General features: G+C 40.3%; 1 protein-coding gene across 2 annotated transcripts; it reads right to left on the bottom strand.

The window, feature by feature from the left end:
- Positions 1-168: 168 nt before the first annotated feature.
- BDKRB2 (bradykinin receptor B2) lies at positions 169-26,329 on the bottom strand. 2 transcript variants are annotated; one of them, XM_013181586.3, is made up of 3 exons: positions 26,141-26,257; positions 10,172-10,238; positions 169-3,138 (listed from the first exon to the last, which is right to left on the bottom strand). In XM_013181586.3, the coding sequence occupies exon 3, from the start codon at positions 3,134-3,136 to the stop codon at positions 1,991-1,993; it is 1,146 nt and encodes a 381-aa protein (XP_013037040.2). In that variant the 5' UTR covers positions 3,137-3,138; positions 10,172-10,238; positions 26,141-26,257; the 3' UTR covers positions 169-1,990. The 2 variants fall into 2 exon arrangements, with proteins under 2 accessions (XP_013037040.2, XP_013037046.2); XM_013181592.3 differs by lacking the exon at positions 10,172-10,238 and having other exon boundaries at positions 26,141-26,329.

The following is a 26,329-nucleotide window of genomic DNA, read 5'->3' as shown; positions in this document are numbered from 1 at the left end:
AGAGATGGGCCCTGAAAAGAAAGCCAACCCCAAACTTTGAAAGTAGCTAAAATTCTGTTGTTTTAACTCACTTTCTGTTGGTACAACAGGAAGTGAAGGAAAGTATCTGCAACAGTTGCACTTCTCAGAAGTCATTTCTGGGTAAAAGGACTCAGGCTGGAAAAAAAATGCCAGCAAATTTAATATCTTAAAGTCATTTATTTTCTGTTGTACATGCTTTCTGCACAGCAAAACAACACATGTATGTATTTACATGTTTTAAATTAATATTGTATTCTTGACAAGTCATAACATTTTCATATTTTACTTCTCAGTACCAAATACTCAAAATTCTCTTCCATTGCCCCAATAACCTCTGAATGGAGTTCCTTTAATTTAAAGGTTGTGTGAACAATATGCTCATGAACAAGACAATGTTGATAATACTGGAAATAACAGAAAGGCTTGGTGTGTTTCATCATAGACATCTAGGACAATATATAGAACAAATTCTAAAAATACTTATGATATAGGATTATACCGGATGATTAAATAAAACATATAGAAATTTTCAATAAATCATCTACAGTCATCTACATACCATAGTTTTAATAGCACATCCACAAGCTTCTAGAGCATTTCTTTGGTTTAATTATTTGAAGATTTAATACAGACTTTCCAGCTTGAATGGAACTTTATTGCTCCATTCAAGCTCTGATGATTAAAGGCCATGCATTAACAGTCTGAGTTTAGTGATCTAACCAAACTCTATTTTGGGGGCGAGTTGTAAGGCTCCAGTTTTAAGTGCTCCAACTGGAAACAACATGAAGGCTCTGAGTTTCAGAAGCTTTTAGATCAACTCCAAGTTGATTTTAGATCAAGGTTCCCATAAGTAAAAGTGCATACTGACTATTCAGTACACTGAGTTTCCTCTGTGTGAAGTCCTTTGATTTTTAAATCCAGTCTAATTTAGGAATTGATATTTTGTATTAAAATCACTCATATTAACTCTATAAATAAAATTTAGGTAGTATTAGGGTCTGAAAATACCATTTTTGATTACTCTGAATATTCAAAGCTCCTATTAGCTTCAGTTAAATTTCTAAGGTAGCTAGGTGATGCTCTCCTCTGTATTCTGTTTCTTCTTGTGAGATTATACCAGTTATACTGAGCATTTATATTTCCATTAAATAACATGGATATTAATTATGTTTTTGTGAACATTAAAAAACTAGTCTCTGAGCTGACATATAGGTATAAATGAAGATAACATTTACCCACCCCAAAAGAGCTCTCCATAGTGAACGTTTTTTTTACCTTGTGGCAGAAAGAGTGAAGAGTCTCCTGCTACAAAGAAAACTCTACTGCCTTCATTAAGTTGGTTGAAGTTTTCCTCCCTTATCTGCATTACCTTTTCTGAGCTATGTTCCATGCATACAGGCAGATGTAAATCTGCACCTAGCAGAGGCAGAGCAGTTGCAAAAGGGCACAGCTTGTAAATCAAGCAACCCATATTGCTTTGGAGCAGGGAAAGGAAAAGTCCAGAAGAGGGTCACACCTAAAAATCTGTTTGAATAATAGTCCTACAGGATTCATTTAAACTTACATAAATATGATTCCCTCCTATAAAAACATAGTCTAACAAAACTGTATGGGTACCATAAGTAGTTGCACAACCCTGACAATAGCTTCTATACTGGGACTCTAATAAGACAACTGTATGTGCATTCAGACACTTATATTCCATGGAAATATAAACATTTCAAATGAAACATGCAAGAAATAAAATTCAGCCATGAAAACCATAAATATGCTACAAAGAATGATTCAAATGTGAAAAATGTCCATAACATTAGAAACAGTTCTCTGTATGAAGTTTGCATTAAGATCAAACCATTGCTTTCCCACAAATGATGAATGCTACCACGTGTTTATTCTGTGGACCCATAGCAGATGGATATTAGTGGAGACTGTTATGTTTGATCCCCGCCCCGACTATGAACAAATTGTGCTACTGTGGTAATGGGAAAACAGACTTTTTCCTTGGATATTCACTTGAAATGGAAGTTCTTAAAGTGTCCAGGGAGTTCTCTGCCTTCACAGACTGTGACTTTCTGCACCTCTGTGGGAGCAAGTTCTTGTAGAATTCCACAGCCTTCTTCTGGAAGTGCTTCCCGACTATAACGTATAGGACTGGGTTCAAGCAGCTGTTGCTAAAGGCGCAGTAGGTAGCTATCTGGGTCACAATGTCATTGATTTCTTCAAGGCATTTCAAAGTTTTTGCCAAGGAGCAGATTGTATCGATGAATGTGCTGATCTGGAACGGGAGCCAGCAAATGACAAACAGCAAGAGCACAGCGAGGACCAGCATGGTGGCTCTCCTTTCTGTCTGGATTAACTTCATTTTTTGTAACTCACTACTTCGTAGGGCCTTGATGATCTGGGTAGTGCAATAGGTAATTACACAGAGTGGGATCACAAAGCCCACAATATTCAGCAGGCAGTTGTTTGCAGGGTGCCAGTAGGGGGATGGATAAGCAAGAGAGCAGGCTGTGATGTTGTATTCTTTGTAATACTGTAGTTTTCGGAAGACCATCGTAGGTGAGCACATGAACAATGCACACATCCAGACTACAAAGCTATTCCACTTGGCACAGACAGTTCGCCTCATCCGTCCCAGAGACATGGTTTTCACCAAGGCCAGATAGCGGTCAATGCTCACTAGCGTCAGAAAATAAATGCTAGAATAAAAATTCATGTTGCTGACTGTGTTGACGGCTTTACAGAGGAACAGGCCAAAAGGCCACTGAAAATTATTAGAAATATTAATGGCCCAGAAAGGCAAAGAACAGACTAGCAGTAGGTCAGCAAGTGCCATGTTTGCTAGGTAAATTTCAGCCACTGTGCAGCGACCCTTGTGGAAACACAGTACGATAAGGACAAAGGCATTTTCTATTGCTCCCAGAATAAATATAAACCAAAGGAATCCAGGCTGAAAAGTCTGTAGCCATAGCCATGCATCTGAATTTATACATTTGTATCCATTCAGCTGATGAACTTCGGAATCATTGTGGAAATCTGCTGGAATGATTGTGAACTCCTCGGTGGCCATAAGCTTGTAAAGTTGTGTAACATTTTCAGTTGTGATGGTAACCATTTCTGTGCAGAGAAGAAGAAAAAAAACACGTGAAATGAGATCATTGCTGCAAAAGACACAATGAGAAAAGCTGGCTCTGCTTTTACCACTGTCCTAAAAACGTGGTATTGAACAGGCTCACAATTCTCTGGCTTGTTTTTCTGTATGCACCCTGCATGCTTGTAGAGGGTTTTAAAAAGCAAACTGCCATGGACTGTGCATTTGGATCAATCAAGGGGCTGAAACAGAAGGGATGAAGCAACAGTTGTCGTTGTAACAAGCAGGTTAACTGAAGCTGGAGGAGAACATTGGCTGGCCTTTATTCACTACAGTTACATTTTTTTTTCTTTATCTTTTCCTTCCTTCCTTTCCTTCCTTCCTACCATGGTAGGTGGGTTGGCAGGTTCGCAAAGATGGTGGCCATCTGGCTACAGTGAGCTAATTCGGGTGCAACAGCACAATCTGAAAACCAGGTGTTATACTGTAAATATTCAGAACAGTCTAGGGTCTTACAGGGAGCTATTTAAGGGCCTAAATGTCAGATATGTGCTTCAATGTCACTAGGATTAAACAGTAGTTAAGTGTCCAGGTTTCATTTAGTGGCATTAAAATGTTAACTGTGTTACCTGTATTGCTGTGTTTCTGAGATAATTAATGCTCAAGTACAAGACTGGTTTCCCAGTATGCATGTATAGTTCCCTAGACTAGGTGACAGTAAAACTGTTTTTCTTATTCCAGGTCTTTAAAATACCACAGTTTATATTATGGTTTGGCTGGAAGCTTTTCAGATGTATTTTTAACTAAAATATTTGTCTGATTCATCTGGTGAAAAGACAGTGAAAAGGGGACACATTTGTAATTCCTGGAAGGATGAGGTTCTCATTTGTTTTCTAGTTACTGCGTTTGTTGTTTGATAAATGTCAGTGCTGGATATGCACATAGACATTTGGCTGTTAGATTCAGAATTCCTGAAAAATGATGGCCATATTCTGTGTATTTGTTTTGAATTAAGTACTGTAGTGCTTGGGAACCAAAAGCAAAGATCAAGATGGCATTTCACTACCTACAGTAGAGGCAACAACAAAGACTCTCTACCAAATTTATAGCACAGTTGTCAGGCAGTACAGGTCAACTGGATAGAACAGGCAAGTGAGACTGAGAATTTTGAAATACAGGGCAGTTCAAAAATAGATTAATGAGCACAAACCAAAATGACAGCAATGCACATTTCCAGTCTTTCATAACTTAAGTAAAGGACAATATTTGCATAAACTGGACAGTAACATAAATATTCTCATTCTCCAAGTTTATCTTTCCAAACCCAAAACTTTTCAAGCCCATATCTAGCCACAGGAACATATCTCGATCCTCTAGCATGTATCCTAACTCTTCATCCATCTTGTCCTTATTAGAACCACCTCAGCCTTGAGACACCTGTATCCTTTAGATTTCTGAATGTTTTCAACCAGCATCTGGAGAATGGGCTGGTGGCTGGTGGAACCAGTTTATTATCTATCATTACACATTGTAGACACCTGTCCAGTGACATATGCGTTTGGTTACACTGGTTATCTGGAGCTTTTAGGTCTTGAGGATATGGATTTGTTTGTTCTATATTGAAAGCAAACACCATACGCAGTGCATATTATACAACATTGGAAATATTCTGATCTATGTTTGTTATTCATCTTCCATGTGCAAACAACTGCTGCAGGTTGTAAATTTTTGTTTTAGCCCTTCCAGGCATCTGCATATACATTGCATGTTTCTGTGATTTTATTTGTTCATATTTCAGTACAATGTAGGATAATACCAAAAGATTCACTGAAACCTAGATATGCCTCATCTAGTGCTTCTGATTTATCCGTTAGTCTGTATTGGATTGGTTTGACACAACCTTATTCTCGACATGCTTATATTGGCAGTTCCTTATCACTTTAATTTTCTTTATTGTCCTCTATATGTTGGTATATTGATTATTTATTATTATTATTTTTTTAACCTATTTCCAGGAATTTAAATGAGCATGACAGGTCTGTAAGTCCCTGGTTCCTGCACTCTATGCCTTTTAATGACAGGTATTTTTTTTTACTCTCTCTGGGGTTCTGAAATGTCCCCGTTCTCCTTGACCTCACAGACACAAGAACAAAGATTTCCTCTCCTAATTCCGGAACACCAAAATGGTGGGTTATATAAAACCCTGCCATTTTGAGAGCCTCCATATGTTCTTTAATTTGTTCTTCCTCAAATCACATTTATCAAATTGTTCAAATCAATCATCTTAAATATCAGTTTACAGTCTTTTCTGAGAAGATTAACACAGTAACTCAGCTAACACAGCTGTGATTAACACACAGGATTAACATAGCTACTGCAAAGAGTAGCTTCAAGTCTCTCTTTCTGTGTCTCATAGAATATCCCAAGCCTGGAGGGACCCACAAGGATCATCGAGTCCAGTTCTTGGCTCCACACAGGACCACCCAAAACCCAAACCATGTATCTGAGAATGTTGTCCAAACACTTATTGAACTCCAGCAGGCTTGGTGCCGTGACTGCTTCCATGGGGAGCCAGTCCCAGTGCCTGACCACCCTCTGGGTGCAGAACATTTCATAGAATGTCCTGGGTTGTAAAGGACCTTAAAGATCATCTAGTTTCAACCCCCTGCTCTGGGCAGGATTAACCTTTCCCTAACATCCAGCCTGACCCTCTGCTGTCCCAGCTCCATGCCATTCCCTCGGTTCCTATCGCTGTCCCCAGAGAGCAGAGCTCAGCGCCTGCCCCTCCGCTCCCCTCGTGAGGGAGCTGCAGGCCGCCATGAGGCCTCCCCTCAGCCTGCTCTGCTCTGGGATGAACAAACCAAGGCACCTCAGCTGCTTCTCATATGTCTTGTCCTCCAGACCCTTTGCTATCTTTGTAGCTCCTTCTCCTGGCACTTCATGCTGTAAAAACACATAGGACATTCTAATGGATGACCAACAGAAGGTCATCTGAGAACAGAAGATCTTGGGCAATACTACTGGCAGAAGCTGTTGCTTCTGCTGGTAGCAGGCTATGAACTGGTGGCAAGAATTAAGTGTATTATAAAATGTTTTCAGGTTGGATATCCACATATATTTAATAAAGCATTAATTAGTGATTCAAAGTCAAAATGGCTATGATGTAGTTGACAATTTCTACGCCCTCCGTCACAGTTATGACTAATAGAAAAACAATAACCAGGATTTAATTCTACAGCAAATAACTGCTCAAAAATGCCTATTGATTGATATTTTTCCTTTAATTCATCTCTTTTAGACGATTGTGCTTTAGAAGGGAAAGCCCTAGAATTCTTTAAAATAAATTACTTCTATCACATTACCAGGGTCTAAGAACAGTGTGCAGGGACTAAGTCCCGTGCTGTGGGGCTCCTGGATGACTTGCCTCCTTGGTCCTTACCTCAAGCACTTCTGTAAAACGTTGGTAGAAATGTGGGTGTGAACAGTATTAAATGTACAAATGATCATTACATACCTTATTTAAATGATTGCCTGGGGCTATTCTCTATAGCACAGGAAAGTCATTTAAACTACGTGCTTGCTGAATAAATTATGATTTACACAGCCACAATTTTGAAAAGAGATTTATGTCTATTTGCCATTATCTTATTATTGCAATTCAGTGAAAATAAATGTAATCCCTTCACACAGCCTCTACAAACACTTCCCGTGCTATGCAAGGCAGTTTTAATGTCTCAGCTGGGATCCTCAAAAAGGTTTTATCTGGTGATTATGATATAAACACTGCCCAGCTGAAGCAACCCACTTATTACTGAGATTATGAAGGACTGCTGTAGTGGGTTGAACTTGTCTCTGCTGAAGTTCACCTCCTACAGCTAGATACTTCCTGCCTGACAGTCACGTAAAAACATTGTCAGTCATTGCTTCATGTTGTTCCAGAATATTTTTTTTTTGCTAATAACATTGGGCATAAATGGCAATGTTTTAGTAGCAGGAGGCTGCAGGGTGCTCTGTGTTCCAGACAGCCATGTCCTGCCCTGTGCAGGTGGCACCCAGCCCTGTGTCACTTTCAAACACTGACCTGAGCAACAGAGGAGGGCTTTGAGGTTGGCTGACACAGTCATATGTTGGACAATGGCCCAATCCTGCCAATGCTGCAAATAATGTACCCTCATGGACGAGCTAGGAAAAAGGTGGTAATAAACTGTAGTTGCTGTGCTGCTGGAGAGGGGAGAGGGACCCCAAAAGGTGATGGTCTAAAGTGCCATGGCCTGAAAGCTCTGAGGACTGGGCACGGTCATTAATGCCCCTTGGCTTTGCCTGGAACATGGTGGGATGTCCTACTGATCAAGGATGGACTTGTATGTACCATCCTGGGGGGAGCATATCAGAAGACAGGTGTGAGAAGAGCAGCAAGACAAGGATGATGCACAGTGTACAGAAGACTTGGAATAAGGGTCAGGTGAGGATGGAAAGTCTTCATGTTACTGCTGTACGTGCTGGGCTCTATGGATGGTCCTTACTGAAGGAGGAGAAGCAGAATATGATAAAGCAAAACAAAAAGCCCTCTAAGGATCACGAGCTGTGAGCTAAAAACACAAGCACAGGAAAAAAAGTCAGAGCTCAGTTAATGGTGTTACTGGATATGAATAACCTTGAGGAAAGCTAAGCATTTTACTCCCCAAATGGGGAAATGCATCAAGTTAACATTTTTTCACAACCTGTTTTGGGTCTGGATGAAGCCCTGCAGCTATTAGATTCATGGTCTGATTAACACCTCTGAGAGTGGTATTAAACCTTTCTTGTACTATGCTAAACATTTGTTTCAATGCTAAGATACAGTGAGATATAATCTGAAAGAACAAGGGACAGACAAGCAGGCAGAAACTATTGCCAAATGACCCCAAACTTCATGGCTACCTGTTGCCGCAGGATCAGTTTGGGTTAAGTGTAACCCGTGGTGTAAACAAGGGTATTTGAGACTAAGAAGGGGGGAAGAGGGCTATTTGGCTTAAGCTGAGCCAGAGCATTCAATGTTTGTTTAATAGTTCATGGAGTAATTTCTTCTTGGTATCCAAATTAGGGATGAGATGTTTGAGTTAACTGGCAAAAAAATGGCATAAAAATTCCCCGAGAGACTGTTTTGCCCATGGGAATACTTCTGACTACAAAGGTACTGGAATTACAAGCATGATGCAATATTTCAAACTCTGGTAGTTTATGATCTCTCCTATTTGTAAGTTATAGCCACATCCTGGTATGGTCAAATTGCCCACTGATTACATCAGCTAGGATTATAGAGCTGAAATGAGTCACTGCAGGCATCTATGCTTCCATCCCTAATTTATGCTTTCCTACAACAAACAACCAAACAACACTTCTTTTGCCCTCAAGCAAGAGTAGACACAGTTCAAACCAAAACAAGGGGCTGAGCATCCATGTGGTCATAGTTCAGTGAAGTGTCTTCAGTGTGAGCACTTGCCAGCTGCTGATGTTGTCCTGAGTCTATATAGTTAACCAGCATTTCATAGAGACAAGAACAATTTCCAGTTTCCTTTACTTTTTGGGATCACCATCCTGCTCTGAGTCTTTGCTAAATGTTCCCATATCCCAGTGAAGTCAGTCCAAAGCATCTGGGGGCTTCCATATTTGGATTTCTCTATTTTTAGGAAAAAAAAATTGTCTGGGAATAATTTGAAAATTTGGTCATTCCCTCAGGATTTCTCTGAACTCTGGAGGTCCAGACAGCCATTCCTGTTTTTCTCCAGTATATACGTAAGGACTGGGATGCTGCTGGGAGCCTGTGTTTTAGGTCTTTGTGTACTGGTTTCTATATGCAACGATGTTCTGCCTGTTTTGTCACAGTCACCACGTGTTTGTGTGCTGAGGACAAACTCATGCATTCTCGACTAGGCAAGCTGAATTAGAACAAAAAAAGCATCAATTCAAACAAAATCCCATCACGTACAGGAAACACAGACAATCCTGCCTGTGGCTTCTAAGAACTTTTCTTGCAGGCTGCGGCCTTGTGGTTCAGGGCCTGGTGCAATCTGTTGCCAAACCTCTCCCCAGAGCACAGGAGCACTGCTGGTGCTCAGAGGAATATAAAATTGTGCCTGCCTCACAGACACGGAGAGCAAGCAGTGCAGGGACCCCTGCACATCTGCTTATTCTGATGATGCATAGTGGCACTGTGCAGAGAAACACACATATCTGCTCGGGAACGGCTAGGTTCCTGAGTTATTTATGTACATTTATTCACAGTTTCTCTCAGCAGGGTCAGCTAACTGCTGACACGTCACTTGGGAATGAATGCAGGGAACCACTGCATCACCTCCTGCTGTGTCACACTGTGCCCATGCCTCTTAAGACACGTCTACTTCTCTGAGCAGCGTAAGGCTTCTTCTCATCCACTAGTAAAATTTTATCAGGACGAAGGGAGGTGTAATTCACTTTTATTCAAGGCGAATCGTGAACATTCCCTTTGCCAAGACAGTAGAATAAGCTCTCTTGTCACCAGAAACCTTGCTGCCTGGCTTGTTCTGCTTTGTTCAGCAGCAAGATGTATCTTGGCACTTAGATTTGAGGTTTTAGTTATTCTAGGTCTTATTTATTAGCATCAGCATAAGTGGTCATGATAACAGAGAATAATTTTTTAAATGGAAAAAGCTGAAATATGTATACTATTATTACTATTGTAGCTTTGCTTAAAGAAACATCATTAAGTAATCTCATAGACAAATTACTGCTTCTTAGCTTTGAATCACATAAAGAAAGAAGTATGTCTACATGAAAACTTCATCAGTGGTAAGAAGTTGAGACTGGCTCATCGATTTATTCCTTCTGACTGTTTAAAATGCAAACGTTCCAGGATAGGATTTTGTTGTCAGCATCTTACTACAGCCTCTGGAATCATTACTCCAAAACCATAACAGTTACAACCATTTTGGTGTTTTTACAGGATACATCTGATATCCATTTTTCTTCCTGTATTAAATTAATTGGATACATGCAATGAACTCAGAGGAAAGGTATTTAATTAAAATAAGCCAGCATTACCTGGACATAAGCTTGTGGACAAATGCTATTGCAGAGGATTATTCCACATCCGGATTGTTTCAGTTCCCTGAAATAAAATAATATAATACTGATGATTACTCAGCCTCAGGACTCTTGTAGGCCACTTCAGGTAAGATTTTATGATCTCAGAATGTAAACTAAAGTTCTCGTGAGATTGCATACTGTCAGTTTATGCCTCTCCTATTCCCCAAAATGACTGTCCTTGCTCTCAGATCTGCTGGAAACAATTGCGTAAGACCTATTTGGTGGTAGTGCCTGGGAGCTGGGTATCCAGAACAGAACTCCATTTCAGTGATACATATTCAGAACAAGGGCCTTGTAAAGGCTAGATATGCCTCCCAGCTGAATTCCAGACTGAAGTCGACATTCTTAACAATATCTTATGATATCTGATTTAAGTGCTGCCAGTGGCCAAATGGTTTTCCAGATATATACAGCTTCATATAAAGCCAGATGATAGTGGCACAGAGGAGTGGAAAAGCTGGGAGGACAAACACAGCTTTGAGCGAGTGGCTGCATACTGAGAGGGGCACTGGCTCACTTCTGACATATGAGGCTTTAGAGATGGTGCTTTTTTAGAAGGCAGAGCAGCTACAGAAAGAAATAACAAAACACCCAAGGCCTGCCGTGGTCTCTCCTGTAAATCCCTGTGCAGAGCCAAGCCTGTTTTGATGCAATGTATTTTTGTGAGGTTTTGTCCTCCTGAACATATCTGAGCCCAGCTTGGGCAGCCAAGTATCCCTTGCTGGTGTCTGTTAGTTTTGCAGCCTTACTTCTTCACGCTGGTATAAACACTATAGTAAAAGCAACAGAGGAGCTGCCAGAGGCATAAGAAGATATAAAGGTATCTGTCCAACACATCTGCTGTTACTGAAATGTGAAATAACAATAATTTAAAAGATGTCATAGGTAAGGATGGTTCTCTGCAGCATGGTGCTTACAAGAAAGCCTGTTTCCTGATGACTGTGGAAGTATTGCTTCTGTTTTCTCAAGAGCCAACATACAGGGTTAAAATTGATGGACTCAAGAAAATAAGAGGTGACACAACTTCTCTGAATTGCCTCAATTGAGACCATCTGACAGGTCACAAATATTTGCCAGCCAAGGAGAGGTAGGTTTCATTTTTCACATTTGGAGGTTTTCCTTCCAGGACAATATCTGTTTGCAGGGAAAAGGGAGTTTTACTGTTTCTTTATTTAGTGTCATGTATGGCATAACAATCTCAATGCATATTCCTTTAGCTGCACACCTACAAGTCTAGCAGGCCTGAAGAACATGTGATGGGATAGCCTAAGCAGAAGCTTTGCTCAGCAAGAAGTCAAAGGCATGTTAGAAGATCATTGTAATCTTCTGTGATGGACCTTATTCTTGGAATTTGTTGTCAACTAAAACACAGGCAAGACATGCTTCTTATAAATTCTGTTCCTTCTCTGTAAAGCTTATTTTCAAAGCTTCTATTTCAACTTTTATATATACATCAATAACTGTGATAATTCTGACTGAATATGAGAATATGTTATCTACGGGTAAAATAACTATAGCTGAGATGAAGAGCAGAACAGAATGGCTACACTTCTGTGAGAGCTGGTAGGAGGAGGAAAATATGAACCGGATCAGTGGGAATTACTGAACACAGGGTAATTGTATATGGAAAAGGGCCAATATCATTATGAACACTGTGTGTGTAGTCCAGATTTAGTGGTGGTATTCATCCTTTGATTTGATACTATCTGTTTTAGAAACTATTCTACTAACAATGCACTCCAAAATGATACAAATGTCACACAAGTCCGATGTTGTTGCCATTCTGAAAGAACATTTTTATTACAATAGTTTTATTTAATCTGAAATGAGAAATAGTGATTTTTAACATTAGAGTCTGGTCTAGGATCAGAACAGCAGGATAATCAAGTTTATCCAGCCATTAAATCATTCAATTTCAAGCTTGACACCTTCAGAAGTTTTAAAGACCCGACAGGATAAAGCCCTTAGTAGCATGGTCTGATCCCATCACTGGGCAAGATTTGAGCAAGAGGTTGGACTAGAGACCTTCCTAGATCCCTTCCAACCTAAGATCCTTAATTTGTGATTCTTGTGCTAATAGTCGAAACTTCCAGTTGGATTCAGGCCCACAAACAAAAGTAGAATTTTGGCAGTGAGTAAGTGAATGTCCTTAGGAAGCTATGGACATTTTGGTGAAAGCACGGTGTGAACTGGCTTTTGCTAAATTTTTTGCTAATATCAGGACACAGCAGTGGCTTGTCCAAATTGGAGAAGGGAGGAAAAGCTGACTTGTATTAACTGGGGGTTTCAGTGGGGGCAGAGGGGAGCCTGAGTGCCTAGGGAGCAAAGCCTGCACACTGAGGGGCTGAGGGGCGATGCTGGTGTTCGACATGTGCCCAGTTACATCTTCTGCTCTGGGTTGTTGTGTGATGCATGGGCTGTTGGAGCCATGTTTCAAGTGTGTATTATCTGTGTAGCACCAAAATATGTACTGTCACATTTACCTTTCTAATCTTTGGGTTGCTTCAGTTATCTCTTTAGATGGCTACGGGGAGAGGTGGAGAGAGATAAGGAGATCTCAGAGACTTGAGCTTCACTAACATTAAGTTAGTGAAGAAGGGGAGATGCATAAGAGAAAAAAAAATCTGTGATTTTGACAGACAGCAGCAGCCAGGTGTTTGTGAGGCCATTTGGGTGCTTTAATATGGGCATTTTGGAAAGTGCAGTGTGTCTGGGATGTCTGCCTGAGGATGGTATATGATACAAGGTCTCTGAAAGTTGTGTTTTTCTGGAGCCACGTGAAACACATTGGAGTTCCTGAAAGAGCCCCAGACACTTTTGGGGTCCCTTTGCCTTTTGATGTTAGCACAAAGACTGGAGGGTGGAGGACATAACTCCGCTGCGAAACTAGCAAATCTTTGGGCTTAATACGGTGTTATAAGGGCTATAAAATAGAGCATTGTGGCTGTAAAATGAAATGCAGAATCACAGCAAAAGAAGATAAAGAAAAGAGTCTCCTGGGAATAAGTCTGTTAAAACAGTCCAGATTTTAAGAGCTGAAAAAGAGAAGCTGCTGATTTGTTTCAGAATATAATAATAATTTTAAAAAAAAGAAATATGTTTATGCCTTTCAAGTATGGAAAAATACTTAAAATTTTAAAATATAGTTAAAATTTCTGTGTTTGAAATAAATGTAGTCTGATGTAGTGTTTAGCGTATTAGACCTTGGCTTAATGTTGTTTTGAGGAATATTCCTGCTTCTTATCTTCTGGGACATTAGGAATGCTATGTAAAGTTGTGGTACCTTGGCAACAGCTGAAGAGGATGAGCTAGAGTCAAAGGTTTTTGTTTCTGATATTATGCCTTTCCTCTGAAAAAAGGTATTATCTATGGGTAAAATAACAGAAGAAAAAAACAAACCTGCCTTAGTACATCTATTTTTGCTGACTTTCTGACCTCTTTAAAATCTGCATGTTCATAACACCTTCCTCATTCCTAAGAATGCTGTATTCCTCAGAGTTGACTTAAATTACATCTGTATTTTAACTTTTCATAACTATATTAAGAACGACATAAGCTAGAAATATTCAGCAAGAAATAACTCTTAAAATTGTAATTTCTGTTGTAGAAATATTTTGTCCTCTTTCCCTGAAGCATGGAGGAGAGAAAACACATGTTTAGTTAGAAAGGTAATGCCACAGAGCTCTGATATATCGCTCCTTTTGTAACATTTATAAATGTCATGTATTAATGTATTGTTCACTAGCAATAACATCACTGAGAGCAATTTACAAATGTGAGTGGACTCAGTCACTGAGAAATCTTTTTTTTCTGTGAAAAGTTCTTACATGAGCTGTCGTGAGGCTACATGACCTACACCCAGTCAGTGATGAGCACAAGGGCTAGGTGTGACTAACAAGGTGCTGTAAAGATTTAGTCATGGTCTTGCTATATGTATTAGCTTACAGAGCAGTTCTCTGGAGCTGTACAACTCCTCTTGTATGGAAATTTTTCATGGATATGGGATTTCAGAGAGCATCCCTGAAAAGAACTGCTATTGATGATAAAGTGACTGAGCATGTTCCTCTGGCAGGGAAAGGCTGCATCAGAGCTTTGTTAAATTAAAAAGTGGCCTACATCACAAGGAAGGGTATAAGCAAATAAATAGTCAAAAATGCCTATTTGTCATGGCAAGGTGCAGGTTGGACAAAGGAATAAAATAAGACGGTAAATCCCTCAGCACCACCACTACCACTACTCCTTAAAACTTCTGCTAATATTTGAAATGCTAATATTGTCTTTGGCAATAAAACTAAGTGAGGTCTGTAACCGTGGGGGCATCAAGAACTGAGTATTTGACGGTGATGTGTGCATAGCAACCAATTCCCTAGTTTAAATTAAGACTTGAATAAATGGTTTACCATTTTGTTTTCCTGTTTCCTGGAGATTTCCTTTGTGTTAATGGTGAACAGCTTTTTCCTTCTCTTTTGTACGTGATTGATTGGCAAACACAGTAGAAAACTTTCTGTATTTGTTCAGCAACATTTACCATAGCACTTAGTGAGCAGAGAAGGAAGATGGATTCAAAAACGATCAAACTACTCTGAAAACAGAAATGATCACTTCCTTTCTCGCTCTCCCAGAATACATTTCAGTGTCTGCTGCAGAGAAATTCAAACATCTCTGAGGAGGTTTAAGCTGTTTTGACTTACTAAGTTATTCTTTTCTCCATCCTCAGCTTTCTCAACATGGTATATGCCTAGGAAGGAGCAAAGTGTATGATGCTCTTAAATCTAAGTGCTAATCAAGCATAAGCCAAGTTGTTGCCGTCTTCATAGTCATTGGGCAGATGGGAGACCTATATCCAAGTCTCTGCTCTGCCTAACTTGGAACAAGGTCTTGAACTCAGGTGATCTACATGCCTGTATACTAAGATACCACAAGGTCATTGAATAATGTTGATTGAGACTATTCCTCTTGATGAAGCTATTTCAAATTAATATAAGTACCTAAATAATAGTTGAAGCAGGGTTGTGAATGTGATTCTTCCGTCTCTGGAAAATATCAACAACTGAAATGTTTATAATGTCAATTTTGCAATTCTTTCCCTCTCTCTTTGTGACTAGTGAATTACATTCTGGGAGTTCTCAAGTCTCTTTAATCTTTAATTCTCCAGGAGCTTAATCCTCATGGACCCCTGCACTACTGGAGGTAATGCAACTCTACTCCAGGACTAGTGTCAGGAGTAGCTTTGTGTCTCTGTGAACCAAGATGTTCTCTGATTCTTTTACAGCAAGGCACATTACTCTTACACGATGCTCTCAAGTCACAGCTGAATTTACACTTCTGTGTGCGCTCTGTGTGTTTGCTCACAATGTTGTGACAACTGTGAGAGAAAATATTCAAACAGGAGAAAACTGACCACAAACTCACTCTGCAAAGTTGGCAGGGTATCTTGTTCTGTTCTTTTTGGCATTCCCCATATGAGAACTGTGAGTGAAAGTTGGGGGAAAAAAAAAAGAAAAAAATAAAAGAGAGAGAGAGAAAGAGAGACTATAAATTTTCTCATTTTTATGAAGTGAAATAAAGTTCTGCCATGTTGTGATAGGTTCAAAGGAGGTTGAATCTCCTTCCGTAAGCACTGCAGGAGCTTTGGGAGTTCTCTGTTGCATGAGAAGGGCTTGCTGTACCCCATCACCACTGCAAAATACAAAGATGTTGGTGCGCTAATGTTGTGAGACCTGTTTGATATCCATTGCAGGAGTCTGATGTCATGTGAAAAGGCAGGTCTGATGGTATCACGCTGTACAATGCAGCTATCAAGCAAGTGGCAGACAATACCTTGAGCCCGGTGAATAGCTGAGGTAACCTGCATCCAGTGATAAAGAAAAATGCTTCTGACTTTATCAAGAGTTTGTAGTTTGTACAGCAAGATTATATTTCTTTGTTAAAGTAAGCATTTCCTGCTTCAGAAAGCAAGCTTTTCTGAAACCCAGATGGATCAAAACTATTGCAAGTGCCATGCTGAAAACAGCTACGCTGGAGAAGACAGACATGAATTTTCAGCTGGCTAATGACAGCTCTTGAGAGGGCTGGGAGAACTGTTCCTAGGATAGGTCCTTAGAACTGGTCTTGGGATTCAACTAATTAAATAGTTATGTGGCTGAAAAATAGGAGAGCGCAGATGAAGCATACCAGTGACATAAATTGCTTGATATCTTCACTACAGAAATCAGTGGGAATATCCTGCAGAAAGCACTGGACTATACCAACAAAGCAACAGAGTTGGAATAATAAAAGGAAAAAAATGTAAGTTCTGAAGCATTTGTGTTCCCCAAGAAAATGGAGCAACTGATTCTCCTCTATTTGCTTTGCTTTAGTGGAGACACAGGATTTGCTCGGCAGTGTACAAAACTCCACTTAAGTCTCCCTCACTGAGGAGTACATGGATGTCCTCTTCAGCTCTGTGGTTTCTTGCATCGCTCCTACCAGGCCTCCTCAGCTCTGCTTAGCCACTCCTTTCTCCTATCAGTTGAAATGCAGCTCTTTTCCCTGGTTAGCAGCACTAAGTTCTCATGACTAGGCAAAATGTGAGGGCCTAATGGCCAAATAGTATTTACCAGTGTTGCTCCCTTTTTGCACTATTTAATGGTGAGATTTGACTTTCAGATGAACTGGATCTCTGCCCTGAAAGCACTTTCCTTCTAGTACCTTGAGAACATTGTAACAGCCATTTAGAATAAAAGGCAGATTTGCCATCTCTAGTGCTGCCAATTGCTAACATGTTTATAGAGTTGTCAGTGGCATTTGCAATAATGCAGTGTTTCCTGCACGTTTGCACCACTGGCTCTCACAACCGTGGCTTTTGAGAAAACCCTGTCTCCCATGGCTAAGTATGTGCGGCTGACTGGTTGCAGTGCCTACAATGCAATAGCAATTTCTTGGACAGCTGCTGCTTTCATTAGTTCTTACCGTATAGGCAATTAATTTTACTCTAGAGTTGATTCAGGCTGTGCTGCATTGTGCACCAACCTAAAGGATGTTTTAAACTAATATTATGTCTGCAACTACAGATAATTATCCCTACCAGGAGCTGTAAATATTGCAGTTAGTACTACGTTTTCTATCATTCAGTCACATACTCATGGCTCTGTGCAAGGAGCGGATTCCTTAGTGCAGGCAACCATCTGAGGGCATCACAGTCAGAACCTGTCCTCTTTATAACAGAATGTTTTGAGTTCTCTCAGTGGGTTCTCTCCACCAAAATAATATGTAGACAGCTTCATTCAGTAAAGGCTCACATCAGGCTCTGACAACAGAATAGGCTAGAAAGTATGATTAAATATATAATGGTTAATTAAATTTACAACATTCATTTTAAGCAGGTAGAATATAGTGGAGATTATATTTATCCAGGTTGTTTAATTTAGCGCTTCTACACATGTGCTTCTTAAGACAGTCTCAGTTTAATTCAGAACATCTGACTACATCTATAGACCTATCCCCAAACCTACATTATTAAATTATTAACTAAAATTTCAATCTCTTGAAAAGCCTGACTTCTCTAATAGACCATCCCAGTAGACAATCTCCAGCATTACTGATTTTTGTCATGGAAGGCAATACAAGAATGACATTCATTGTCCAAATAGCAGGTGATCTTTACTAAAATAATTGATGTTTGTTCCCTTCCCTTCCCTTTCCCTTCCCTTCCCTTCCCTTCCCTTCCCTTCCCTTCCCTTCCCTTCCCTTCCCTTCCCTTCCCTTCCCTTCCCTTCCCTTCCCCCTTCCCTTCCCTTCCCTTCCCTTCCCTTCCCTTCCCTTCCCTTCCCTTCCCTTCCCTTCCCTTCCCTTCCCTTCCCTTCCCTTCCCTTCCCTTCCCTTCCCTTCCCTTCCCTTCCCTTCCCTTCCCCCTTCCCTTCCCTTCCCTTCCCTTCCCTTCCCTTCCCTTCCCTTCCCTTCCCTTCCCTTCCCCCTTCCCTTCCCTTCCCTTCCCTTCCCTTCCCTTCCCTTCCCTTCCCTTCCCTTCCCTTCCCTTCCCATTCCTTTTTATACCCTCTGAAGAACTCCTAAAAGCAGAGTATGGCAGTGCAAGCACTGGTGAATTCCCTCCTCAAGGAGAAGGAAGTCTGGAACTTCTTCAGTTCAGTGATGAACTTCGGAAAGCCATTTTGCCTTGCCCTTCCTAGGTCAAACATGTCCTGCTGTGCTGTCACTTGGGCAGCTGGGACAGTCATTTCATATTATTTTTATGTTTCCGCTCCTGACTTAGCCAATACATGAAGCATTTGCACTTTTAAGAGGTCACTTTTCAGACATCAGGGTTAAAAATTACCACAGTCTATCACAGAGGAAATCTCAAAAGTAGATGTACATATATATTTAAAATGGTAAGAGAGAGAGAACTATAGTGAACCTCAGACTGCATTACAATTACTTCGACATCCAGAGCTGATAAAATTGGATATGCACCCCCCCCCAAAAAAAAAAAAAAAAAAAAGCAGTCAGTTTTTCAGTTGAAAACCCAGAACACCAATGACAACAATTTTTATGTGGAAATGCACCATGTTTCTATTGGCAGAATTAAGCATTCAAATAAATGTTGATAAGGATTTAGTGATTAACTAATTTGTACAAACATTCATGCAGCTTTCAACTCTGAGTGGTCTGGAAGGCTCAAGATACTTCTCCAGCTGAGAAGTGGTGTGATTTACAGTGCCAACTTATGATATCCAGTGTTTGGATTATGATTTTGCTTTTGCCTTTTCATGCTTTGCCAGTGTTCCAAAATTAAACCATGTGTTATTTTGTTGTCTCCACTTTGCTAGCAACGAGAGATGTCAGAGACTTGCTGGAATCTGGTGCAGACAATCTGTTTTTCACTCTGTTTCCATGGGTTTTGAGCACAGGTGGTTACCAGGAAAATTTGTCTATCTGCTCTTTCCAGAATATTGGTGTCAACACAAAAATATGGTAAGGATTTTGTCAGAGAGATTCTTTTATTATATGCCACAGCCCCTTCAGAGAGTTCTTGTACCCCAAGCTAACAAACGCAGAAATACGTCTAGGCTGGAGCAGTCACATGGTGTTAGGTTGTCACTGGGTGGCTTTGCAGCCTGACACAAGATCAGAGACATTTTCATGTTTGCTCAGTGTTAGCGGTTCATTGATCACACCTTACCATGGGTCAGCCCCCCTATTCCTGCAGCGGGGTAAGATTTTTTTTTTTTTTTTTGCTAAATATCAGAAGAGGGGAATTGTCTTCTTTTATTGAAAGGACTATCAAAACAGAGTTTCTGGTGAAACTTATTCTAAAAGAAAGATTTTTTTTTTTTTTTTCATAAATGATTTGGAAAATTTAACAGGAAAGATTTTAAAGATGTAATTTCTGATTCTGAGCAATGGAGGAGACATGCTGACAAGAAGCTAATGGCTTAGCATGAGACCCAGTTTCACTCTTGCTCTGTGTGGCCATCTAAATAGTTTATTATCTTTGCAATGTGGAACAGCCCCAGCAAACAGTGAGAATGAAAGAGAACAACTCACTACAGCATATCTCCCTGTCACCTGTTTTAGGGGAAGATGCCTCATTCAAAATCCCTAATCTGTGATGCCCCTTCCCAGACAGATTTCTTGTTGAATTCTAGATGGGAATTTCATTTTTTTCTTTTGTTCTTTCCAGTTTTCCTGTGAAACAGAAATGTTCTCTTCTGACCAGATTTGTTAATTTTGAAAAATATTCTTATTTAAGTGAATCATGTCCCCTCTGGACTTGTGTACCTCTACTTTTGCAACCACTACAGCACATAAAGTACTGTGTGGTAGTGCAGGCAATAGTTTTCTGCAGTATGCAGAAAAAGCTCATGGCAGAACGTCAGGTCAGGAACAAGTGGAGAGAAAGTGAGAGGATGCCAGTTCTGGAAGAGAACATAACAGTGCTGAAGTAAACATAGGAGAAATGCTGCTAGTTGTGAGAAAGGAAGGCTGGAGGGAAGGAAAGGAGGGAAGAAAAGTGAGGTTTAATCTCCCGAAATGGAAAATGGTTTAAAGACATATAATGACTAAGGATTCCTGTCTGAGTCAGATATATACCAAAGTAATGAGAATTTCGTATGGGAATTTCATTCAAACTGTCATAAAGCCTAGATCTTTTACACAGTTTGGATTCTGCTCTTACTTCACTTCAAAATAGTCCAAACATTGAAATTCTGGTATTTAGAGTCAAATCTTTCTTCAAATTTTTTAAAGCTGTTTGACCAGATATTTCATTTATCCCAAGACAAAACTTATTAATGTATTCACTCTCTCTCCCTCCCCCCGCTTTTTTTTAAACAGGCTCAAAAGTGCAGTGCAAAATACAACAATAAAGCTGTCTGTAGTGATCCACAACACAAAGTGTAGCAGAATGAAATTCCAAATGTCTTGCTCTGTACTGTAATCATGGTTCAAATGCCAATTTGCAGACCAACTCTGTTGTGAAAGAAAACAAACTGCTGTCTTGCATTTCTAAAAAAAAGACTAATATTTCCAAAATTTTGCAGGAAACACCCCTGAAAAAATGACTCCGCTTCATTACTTCCCCTTCCTTCTAGTTCTGGGAAATGCTCCTTTTGCTGAGCCAGCTAGCTGGAATTTCTTGGCTATAAGGTGATATTTTTAATGAAAAAAAGGTTTCTCAGTGGAATGATGTAAGTAGAAGTTAAGAGTACACAATGCATATATTATGCAATATATATATACATATATATATATTTTTTTAACAGGGATGTCATAAATCAAAATCTGCTGTGAACAATATCCCAGCCGTTCATGAATTGCCTTCTTCTCTGATTCATTAGGACTGTTTTGATCAGGGTGAAATAGTACAACTTTGAAAATAAACTTGAAAAACACCAAGGATAAAAGAAAAGAGTAGAGCCATCTAGAAAGCTCTCAAGTTTTAAACCAGTGGCCTTGTTCTTTTAAACTTCTTTCTTCATTACTTGATTCTGTTACTTGTAAATCTCTACAAAGAATGAAGGCTTGTGAAAAGATAATTGCTTTTATTTGTTTATCTGCCATGATAGTCCCAGATCCTCACCACTTGGAAATTTTGGCATTAACTAGAATGATGATCCTTGAGGATCCTAGAAAAATGATCCTTGCCCAAGCAAAGAGAAGAAATAAACCAACTTAGCAGCCTTGGTTGTAATAGAAGGACACCTCTCCTATGAAGAAAGACTGGGAGAGCTGAGGATATAAAGCTTGGAGAGGGAAGGCTCTGGGGAGACCTCATTGCAGCCTTTCAGTACTTAAAGGGGACTTATAAAAAAGATAGAGAGCGACTTTTTACATGGGCAGGTAGTGATAGGACAAGGGGGAATGGTTTTAAACTAAAAGAGGGGAGATTTAGATTAGATGTTAGGAGGAAATTCTTCACTCAGAGGGTGGTGAGGCACTGGCACAGGCTGCCCAGAGAAGCTGTGGATGCCCCATCCCTGGAGGTGCTCAAGGCCAGGCTGGATGGGGCTCTGGGCAATCTGGTCCGGTGAGAGGTGTCTCTGCCCAGGGCAGAGGGGTTCAAAGTAAATGGTCTTTAAAGTCCTTTCCAACCCAATCCATTCATGGATATATGATGATGATTCTATGATAATAGAGTGAAGAATATAGCCTGTTTTAGGGAAAGACTGCTAGAGAAGATAAGAGGTGCATGCAGACCTGAGCTAAAACCTAGTGTCAATATTTTCGATATTTCTGTCCTCCCACTTGTTTAAGAATCAGGTGCGCCTTTGAATTATGTCAGCTTCACAGCTGCTTTTTGTAGAAAGGCTCAGGAGCTCTGATGAACTGCTCCCAGTTTTCTGGCCTGCCTGTTGTCTGCAAGCCGTTTACCATCGCATCAGGAAGGTGTTGCTGCAGGGTGTTCTGCATGTGTGTGGGCAGATGGCTCACACCGCCCTTCTGGAGGGAATGTGCTGCCCATTTTTATGCCCCATGGCTCTTCAGAGCAGCAGAGCTTCAGCCAGTCAGTGAGCTGGTAGATCACGCAGCCATGACAAAGGGAAAAAAACCCTCCAGGCTCACAGGGGTGCAACTCCCAGACAACTTGCAGGAACACTGCAGGAGGAAAACCAGCTACGGCCAGTTCTGCCTCCGGACATGCGCATGTAAATGCTATTAATATAAAAATCACTTCAACCTCAGACCATAGCTTGCTGTCCTTATTACTGAGTTTATCTCAGATAATGTGAGAGGGAGAAATGGATTTCTGCATTTTGGCAGTTCCATCCTCTGAAATTAGCCAGAGCTTGAGGTCTGGCTTTGTTCCAATGCTGTCACTGCACTGACATACCTGAGTGTGCACGGCTCAGCACTGGCGGGTCTGCAAATCTGAATGATAAGATTTTTTGTTTGTTTGTTTGTTTGTTTTGTTTCAGGGATCAAAAAAACCAAGCCCAACCTTGCTGAACTGAGTTAAGGAGTTAACATACAAGGGAGGTAAATATAGCATGGCAGCAAAAGTAAGTCAAATCTACCATTCTGGCAAATTTGCATAGTTCTGAAACATTTTGCTGAAGTTATAGAGTTGCTTTTCCATAATGTTAGAGTGCTCCAGGCATGCTTATCATCAGACTGAAGATAGCATGTTTTTAGCAGGCAACTTTACTCCTTGTGTGTTTTTTTTCTGGTCTGTGTCTCATTGGCGTCTGTTCATCAACATCTGGGGCTTGCAGTGGGGTGCTGGACCATGACCAGGGTTCCTCAGCCCCATCGTGCTAGTATTACTTCTAAGTGAATGATATGTTGTCATACTATCAACTGTGGTTGGCAGCCGGTGCAACTTTGTCTATGGGAAGACAGCAGCCTGCGGTCTGTGTTTAGTGTTCTTGTTGCATTGCTCATCCTGTTTCCCCACTGCGGTTGTGCCCACTCATCTCCAGGCTGTCATGCTATAGGGCTGCCCTCTCCTCTCTCCAGAGCTGGCTGGGACATCTCGCTGTTTCCCTTATCGGAGCCTGACCTCATGGGGAGCTCGGTAAGGGGGCTGCAGTCTTTGAACAGGGTTTGGTGTGAAACTGTACCCTGAGCCTGTGTCGTATTTACTCTTCTATCAGGTTAAGGCTAATGTTATTGACGGGGATACACGCACAAAGGATGGACCCTCCTGCAGCTGTGCTAGGAGAGGAGCTCGCCCTTGTCTGCTATCTGGTCTCACAAGGTGAGGACTTGTTTGGCAATAAGAGTGTAAAGCCTTGCTGCCTCACCTCCCCCCAGTCTGCCCCACCAGTGTTCCTACTTTTGTGCCATAGGACACAGCTCTTTTGCTAGTTTCAAAACTACTCATATGGCAACATCAGCTCAGGAAATAGGTCCACTTTAAGCAAAAATCCCTTGACGTTATGTTTAATCTTTCTGTGATCAGAAACACTGTGCAGCAGCACAAGGGGGAGAAGCAGGAAGCAGAAGAAGAGTGGCAACTCTGCTCGTCCATACTGCTGCTGAAGCCTGAGCCCCCCTGGGAAATGCAGCCTCAGTGATGTTGGGGGCTAGCAAGGAATGGCTGAAGCAGTTATCACTTTGCTTCTTTTGTGTATCAAGAGATAAAATCAGGTGTGGCTGAACAGAGAACAGTAGGGTCAGAAATTTGGAGAGGGGCATCCAGCCGAGGGGAGAAGCTGGCTGAGCTCTCCCCTGCTGTCAGATGAGCGTATGGGTTGGCAGCTGGAGACTTCAGGCTGGGTTTGGTCTTCAACAGCTGCACCTTCACCAAGAGCCATGCCGGCTGCAAAGGAAAGCTTCTGCCTCTGCTTCAAGGCACTGTGTTTGTTGGCAGTCCTGCCTTGGCCAGGCAGAGACGCAGCTTTTCATCTTTGTGTGTGTAAAATCTGAAGTACATGAGGAAGAAAGACCAACATTTAGATAAGGCTGGGGAAACCCAAAAGCATGGAGAGTAGAGGGGGAGTTTTAAAAACCATGAATGACAAGAGAACAAGCCTGGCATATGTGTAACTTTTAAAGAAAAAAATGAAGGTTTTAACTAAACGACATTTTGACAGAAAATATTTATTCTCTCTCTCTTTTAAACTTCATATTGATTAGCATTGCTAATGACTTCAGGTGTACATTCGTTGCTGACTTAGCTACTGGGAAGGAATGTGTTTGTTTTGAAAGCAAAGCTCTGTTTGCTAACATGTTTCCCTGGACTTGCTGTAAGACTTTTTTCCTACTGTGACTTTGAAAATGGGGGGGATTTGGGTTTCTAAGAGCTTTTTGCTCCCTTCTTTCTATGAAAAGCAGACTATCTAAAACTGACTGTTCTTAGGCAGTGAATTTTAGACTCTTCATAATCGATGTACTAAAATTCTCCCAAATTCCTCATTTTCTGTCTGGGAAAGGACTTTGAATGTTGCAATATTTACTCTGAGAATATAGCTCAGATTTATTTATTTATTTATTTATTTATTTTAAGCTGTGTTCCGGTGCGGTGATGAGATCCTTAATTCAGGAAGCTCTAACTCAGGAGGAAAGGCAGGTTTTTTTCTATGGGTTGGCAGTACAAAATGTTCAGGTAACTCTGAGTAACACACTTAATCCTGTTCCAGCATGTACAAGGCTTGGTGGAAAACTGACAGAACTGTTCTGGAGATGACTCTGCTCTGGCTATTCCAAAGTCTTTATTGACTTAGGGACATTTATCTCTTCTCTCTGCATTTGTACTATTTGCGCTGAAAACAAGACAGATATATTTAGAAGTCTGTGACTGATTCTGAAGTGTGAAAATGCTTCTCTTCATTCTTTTCTTAAAGACTGCGTGTTTCCAGAAAAGAACAGACAAGATAGAACTCATATGACTGATATTACACAATATCCTGATGCTTCATTCTTACAGATTCTGCGGTAAAAATAATTTTTTTTTTCTAGCTCCGTTCAAGACTCTCTAAGAAAGTATGTGCACTGTTCAAGACAAGAATATCCTCTAATCTTAGGAGATAGCATCTGTAAGATTACACATAATGTATCAAATCCAAGGCTTCTAATGACAAACTGAACTCTCTTCGTTGCATGGCTATTTTGTTATTACCATTATTGTGCTCAAATTGCTGCTTAACATACCGAGTAATAGAAAATTAGCAGCTAAAAGAATAGCATATATTTCAACCTTTAGTCTTTCTGTTACAAGATCCTAATTACAACTCCAGTTCTAAGCTTGTATTTATATTTAACATCTTATAAATCATGCTCTTACTGTGTTTTTTCATTTGAATACAAATGTTAGAAGGAAACAAATAATGTTCAAATGTCAACTGAAACTTTTCTTCCTATGTTACACAAGAAATAACTTTAAAATTTATTTTTTTTCCATTTAGTCAGTATAGATGAGACAGGTCAGAAGTGTAAGGTATACACACATCCACATTTCTTGAGTCACAAAGTTGACAATCAAAACAATAAACAGAAAAGAAAAAAAAAAAGTACAGGGAGTACAGGAAAGAATTGCCTCTGCTTTTTCCTTACTACTTAGTAGGTAATATTTCAGCTGAAAATAAAGTTGATTGTTTACACTTTCTGATCTTTTATAAGGTGAAACAATGGTGCAACTCAGATGCCTTCTGCACAGAATAAATCACGTCCCTTGGGTAACCCACACCAAATTTTCCCTGTGGCAGGGGAAAAGCCCTGTGTCTTTGGCATCTTGGGAACTCTGATATAAAACTTTTTTTTTTCTTTTCTTTTCTTTTTTTTTTTTTTTGGAAATGCTACACCTCTGTGAAACCTGCCAAGTTACCAAACCACATCAGCAATAATAATTTTACTTCTCCTTGTTCCTGGAATGCTAATAACATTAGTACTCTTGTAATTGAAACAGAAACATATTAAGAATTCAAGAAGTGGTTTCAAAAAGCAGCACTCTGTACTGGATTTAAATGACAACTTTTCATATGAAAAAGAAGTGGAAACACATACCTTGACTGCGAATTCAGCACTGAACAGGTACAAGCGAGGGAGTGCAACACTTCTCAGAGAACAGTCACGCTCCTTCTGTTGTATGAATGAGTCTAACTTCTGGTTTTCTGCCCCTCCCTGAACAGAATAGACTCATCCCCTTTTGATGACATCATATTCCTGGATTTTCTGCCTTGCTATATTTTATTT

The sequence above is a fragment of the Anser cygnoides genome, chromosome 5 (genome assembly GCF_040182565.1).
Source record: "Anser cygnoides isolate HZ-2024a breed goose chromosome 5, Taihu_goose_T2T_genome, whole genome shotgun sequence".
NCBI classification, from domain to species: Eukaryota; Metazoa; Chordata; class Aves; order Anseriformes; family Anatidae; genus Anser; species Anser cygnoides.
Note: the sequence above shows the minus strand (reverse complement) of the source record. Positions and strands in the feature narration are given on the sequence as shown.